The sequence below is a fragment of the Limulus polyphemus genome, unplaced genomic scaffold, assembly GCF_000517525.1.
Source record: "Limulus polyphemus unplaced genomic scaffold, Limulus_polyphemus-2.1.2 Scaffold2424, whole genome shotgun sequence".
In the NCBI taxonomy this organism is placed as follows: domain Eukaryota; kingdom Metazoa; phylum Arthropoda; class Merostomata; order Xiphosura; family Limulidae; genus Limulus; species Limulus polyphemus.
The window spans coordinates 50,325-55,994 of record NW_013668034.1 but is presented as its reverse complement, the minus strand read 5'-3'; the positions used below and the strand labels follow the sequence as shown (position 1 = coordinate 55,994).

The following is a 5,670-nucleotide window of genomic DNA, read 5'->3' as shown; positions in this document are numbered from 1 at the left end:
AGTCTCTGGAGTTTGTAGAATCTACAAGAGCTACAAATCACACTCTTTGGAATATTTTTGTGACAGTGATAGATCTCTATTTCCATAAAATTCTGGTAATTTCTGTAACATTCTAAAGTTCCATCCTGAGAATGTTCTGGAAATTTAGAACATTCTACAAGCAGTTTGAAAGACTATACAAGACTACGAGCAAAATCAGTTTCATTAGTTTACTGTGTAGTTAAGTAGAAACTCTACTGATCCTATTACACATCTCATTCAAAAGTTGAAAGTAAGAGCACAAGCATGTTGCATAGAACCATTTCATTAGTTTACTGTGTAGTTAAGTAGAAACTCTACTGATCCTATTACACATCTCATTCAAAAGTTGAAAGTAAGAGCACAAGCATGTTGCATAGAACCATTTATCCAAGGGTTGAGAGAAGAAAATATAGCTAATGTGGAAGAAAGTAGTGGATGAAAAAATTCTTCATTTGACTCTAGAATTAGAAATATTTGAAAAGTAAGCCCCACCACAGAGACGGCAAAGCACTGGTCAAACCACTGGTGATATTGTTTTGATTCAGCAACTTCTGTAATAAATTGTTTTCCATAAAATTATTTTTTGGGTATTGAGAAGCTCTTTATTATTAGTTACCTAAATATATAAACACTTAAACAAAATACTGCTGTTTTTAGACTGGGATGCTAATGAACTTCAAGTGGTATCAGTATGGTGGAAACTGACAATTATTGAAGAGTACTTCAAGTGACCAGAATTATTTCTTTTTTTTTTATCTAACTACACACAATAGAAACAGACCTGGAATGTAATCAATATAATGCGAGATCACATAATATGTATACGTTTATTTTACAGTGGTAAATGTTCACTGTATAATGTGCTATTTTGTTTACTGCAGTCATATTCTTCACAAGAATGTTCACAATATAAAGTTAACTATGTCATATGGATATCTAATAATAAAGTGACTGTGTGCTTTGTGTTGGAGCAGTTTGCAACAAAAGCATCCACAGATGACAAAAAATGGTGGATTGGGTAATTCCTTTCCAATTTTTGTATGGTAATTTGTATAGTATTGAATGACAAAGAATAGCTCTACAAAAACAATGACATTTCAAAGAACCAATAAATGATATACGTATGTAACAAATTACAAATGCAATGGAGATTGGAATAACTGTACCCTTCAAACATGAAAAACTATTCCACAGCTTTAACTTTTCCCTTATTAAAATTACTTTTAAAAAGTTCTTAAACAACCCACCTGGTTTCAAAAAAACTTCATCACTTATACCCAAATCTCCTAACTGTTCCTGCTGTTGCTTACTTATATCCATATCTGCACAAGAAAAGTAGCTGGCTTCTGCTTCTTGAACATTTATATCAGTTGTTGAAGGTCCTGCACTTTCATCTTCTGGTGAAAATGAATTAACATGTTTCTTTAAATCTTCTTGAATGTTAGGAAAAAGAAAGAAAATATTAGTCCTTTCATAACAATGAATGTGCTAAAAGGTATACAATGTTTAGATTATTTTGGCACACTTATGGCTAAATGTCAAATGCTGTCTTAATATTAGCAGTTTTTCTTTGTGCTTTTCTTTATCTAATACGAGCCTTAGAATTAAAGAGTAAACCACATATGCAAAAGATGTATTAAACAACACCATACTATTTTGATTTTTTAAATATTGTTGGCTTAGGTTATGCGAGTTTTGTTATTAAAAAATATCACTCGAAGACATAAAGCACACTAAAGACTTATCAAAATAATGACAAAAATATTTTGGTTGTCTTGAAATATAGAAAAAATTATATTTAAAAATATGCCAAACAGATTTCAGTAAAAAGCTCATACTAAACCTTTTACAAAAGTGTTTATTCAGTTTCAAAATTTTTTAAAGATTGAAACAACAAAACAATACAAAAAAAATATTCATAAATACTAGTGGCTTAGAAGTCTAGACAAACACAAGCTACAATTCTATGTTCACAGAGTTATTTCAAAACCATTTTCAGATACTTTATTAATATATACTAATTGTACATGTTTTCATGTTACTGAATTGCAAAAAGTATAAATATTAGGGTGGTCCTTATTTTTGAAGCTTTTTGATTTACAACACTTCCACCCCCTCATTTTGTTCCAATATATAAATAAGTAATTCAGACAGAATTCTACCCATATTGAATAACATTTAGGGGTTGCTCAAGACAGTTGAAATTTTATCTTTGCATTTTCTGAATATTCTAGAATGTTCCAGAATACTTGAAATAATTCTGAAATGTTTTAGCATATTCTGGAATTTTCCAGAGTATTCCATATTATTCAGAATGTTCAAGAACATTCCATATGACATGACAGTAGTTTTTAGAATTTCTATGAGGGTATACAAGTATTTAAGCAGATTACTCTGTATCAGTTGACACTGTATTGGTGTATCATTGCAAGTGGATACTACAACAACAAGTAAAAACTAAACTTTGTCTACTTAGTTTAGAAGAAACTGAAGTAACAGGAAGCAAAGCACCTTCCAATAGTCAAGTGCCATGTGTGTGTGTGTTTTTCTACTATCATAAAACATTAAAGACAGTTCATGAAAGCTCAGAAGACTGTGGTCAAGAAGGCTGAAGCTTTTTGGTACAAAACTTAATTCCATTTTGTTCATAACATCATGCTATTATCAAGTTGGAGAAGCTTTCTGAAAAATGGGCAAAGCTAAAGACAAATTAAAAAAGAAAAACTGAAACACAGTGCACTAATGAAGCAGAGTTGTCAATAATCTGGAAGACTTTACTGACATCACTCACAGGGATGTCCTGACCCTTATCAAGATCCAAGAAGACAAGGACTTTCTTCTTGCTCAGAGGGAAAGAGGACATTGTGGGTGCATGGGCTAGGTATATAATGTTCTTTCTTTACAGGAATCAAGGGCTGAGAAAAGAAGTCAGGCAAGTAGGGACAGGAAATGGCAGGCAAAGCAGAAACAACAGACCTTGAATGAAACTATCAGTTGCTGGGAACCATCCCATAGCAGTGATGATGAAGCTGGTGGAAACAGTACCAATAACAGTGGTTAGGATAGAGGAGTAATTGGAGAATCATCTTCTACTAAACCTAAAAAGAGGCCAAGAAGAAACAGAAATATTATCATTCCCAATTTAGCAGCAGCTATGAACAGAAACAAGTGAGAAAAAGGCAACATTCATTCTTACTGCAACAGCTCACAGCCTTGGTCATAATCTATTCAATCCACCAACTGTTCTTTGATCCAAAAATCTCAACATCACTTACATGAAAAACTTGTCAAATACTTAAAGGAACAGTGATAACCAACAGTCTCACTTGTAGTTCACTGGGATAGCAAGCTCCTTAATGATTTCACAGAGAAATCACAAGTGGATTGTTTGCCAGTGATCCTGTCTGGATCAGGAGTAAACCAACTCCTAGGTGTTCCAAAGTTAATTTCTAGCAGTGGAGAGGCTCAAGTTTCTGCTGTGGCACATTTGCTGGAAGAGTGGGAAGTCATTGATCATGTAAAGGTTGTTTGCCTTAACACAAGAGCAAGCAACATTGGCCACAGAAATGGAGCATGTGTGCTGTTAGAACAAAGATTAAACAAGAATCTTCTATATTTGGTATGCTGGTGTCATATCTTAGAAATTAACCTGGCATATGCTTTCAAAGACTGTATGAAGCTTTCCTCTGGTACAGATATTGCAATTTTCAATCAATTCCAGCAATCTTGGGAATACATGGACCAGTCCAATTATGAAAATAGCTGATCATATCATGATAAAGTAGCAGAAGCCATAGAGAAAGTTAAGGACAGAGTTTGCTACAAGTCAACCAACCTAGAGATGATCATTGAAAGCTTATTGAACTAGCCATAACCTTTCTTGGTGCATCCTTTCTCGTGGAGTGCAATTTATAACTCCTGGAGCACGACAACATGCATGATAGATGGCCAAGGCATTATATGTCTTAAAGATATAGTTGTTCATTGGACAGTTTAAGCTATCTGGCTGTAAAGAAAGAAACTCCATGACATCTGCATCTCTGTAGTTCGAGTTTATCTTAGGGTATAGTTAAATGTTCCTGGTGCTATTTCCATTCCTCGCAATAATTGTAACTTCCTATAATGTTTTGTTAAGTATAAGAAGGTGAATTCCGCTTTTTCAAAACTTGTCAGTCAAAAATCTACTGGACATCTACGATAACTCAATGAAGAACTCATTGGTTTGGCAGTCTTTGTTTCAGCTGTATCCACAGAGACAAAATGAGCAATGAGAAAGAAAGCATGGGTGAACCTCTAAAGCACATTCAGGTGAATATTAGGAAGTCAGAGCTCAGAGTGGACTACAAGGAGGTACTACAAAAAGTTCAACACTTGAATGCAGTAAATCACAATGCTGAAAGGGATATGGTCCTTACTGAGGAGTATAATTCCATTATAACAATAAAAGAAGAACAGAAACAATTCCTCTTTCAAACTTTGCAGAATCATAGAAGACACTTTCCTGATAACAAAAAGAAAACAATAACAATGCAAAAGTAAGTAACTACACCCAAATCATATAATTATGTAACTATACTATTGTACATGCAAAAAATAATAAACTTTAAATAAATCACATAACAAATATATTATATATCACATAGTACATACAGTACCATGCCACTGCAGTCTAGAACTTCAATCTCCAAAATAGATGAAGTTTGATATTTAATGTTTTTTTGTACACTGGAACAAAATTATAGAACTTTAGAATTGTTAACCTGCACATAAGAACCACCCTAATGAATATGCTCTTGTTATAATTTAGAAAAGATTTCCAGAATATGTTCCCCACCTCATACCACAAAAAAACATATTATTCTGAAATTAGTTCTCTTGTTGTGGATTTTGTAGTTCATGCGAAATATGATCAATTACTTTACTCTCTCAACAGATATTTACTACCCTACACTGGGATATAGGCTGAAAATGATATGGACTATGACATGTTCATCAAACATGGAACTACGTAGATCTATTAGATTATAATTCATTTTCCTGTAATGTACTATAAAACTATTCAGAGGTTCTTAAATGCTTAACAAGACAGTTTTGAGACCCCAAAAATCCATCATTCTGAATACCTGTTTGTAGCTTGCTGGCAGGATCAGTTTTCATGTTACTTGGAGTTGAGGAAAAACCAAAATCACCAAATGAAGATCTTGCCAAAAACAAGTTACCAAAATCAAAGTCCTTTACACTTGTAAAACTTGCAGGGTTTATTTCATCAAAGTACTTATTTATTTGTTTCTGTTGTGATTGAAAATTAGATTTGCATATCTTGCTGTCCAACAGCACATCCTGAGACTTCAAGTTCGACGAAGTAGGAGCACTGCTTGATTCAGCATTAGAACCATCAAACTTATGGGTCTGATATGATCCAAAGGATGAAGATCTTGCTGAAATCTGGTCATTTCGAAATTCAACCTGTAACAAGTAGGATACAGAAGCTGGTTTTTACCATTTAATATCAAGATCAACCACATGACCACTTTGTACTTATTATAGTTTCAATACAACTAACTTTTAATATAGTATGGGTATCTTCACAAAATTTGGCAAACTTTCAATAAACATTATATATATATAAATGTTTATATATATATAAAG

General features: G+C 33.2%; 1 protein-coding gene across 1 annotated transcript in view; it reads right to left on the bottom strand.

Annotated features, from left to right (window-relative positions):
• The window catches only part of LOC106466919, a 114,689-nt gene that overhangs the window by 67,662 nt on the left and 41,357 nt on the right, over positions 1-5,670 (bottom strand). The window contains exons 11-12 of the mRNA XM_022394999.1: positions 5,145-5,487; positions 1,269-1,454 (exon numbers count right to left, since the gene is read on the bottom strand). Of these exons, the coding sequence (XP_022250707.1) occupies positions 1,269-1,454; positions 5,145-5,487 (529 nt within the window). The remainder of the gene's footprint in view (positions 1-1,268; positions 1,455-5,144; positions 5,488-5,670) is intronic.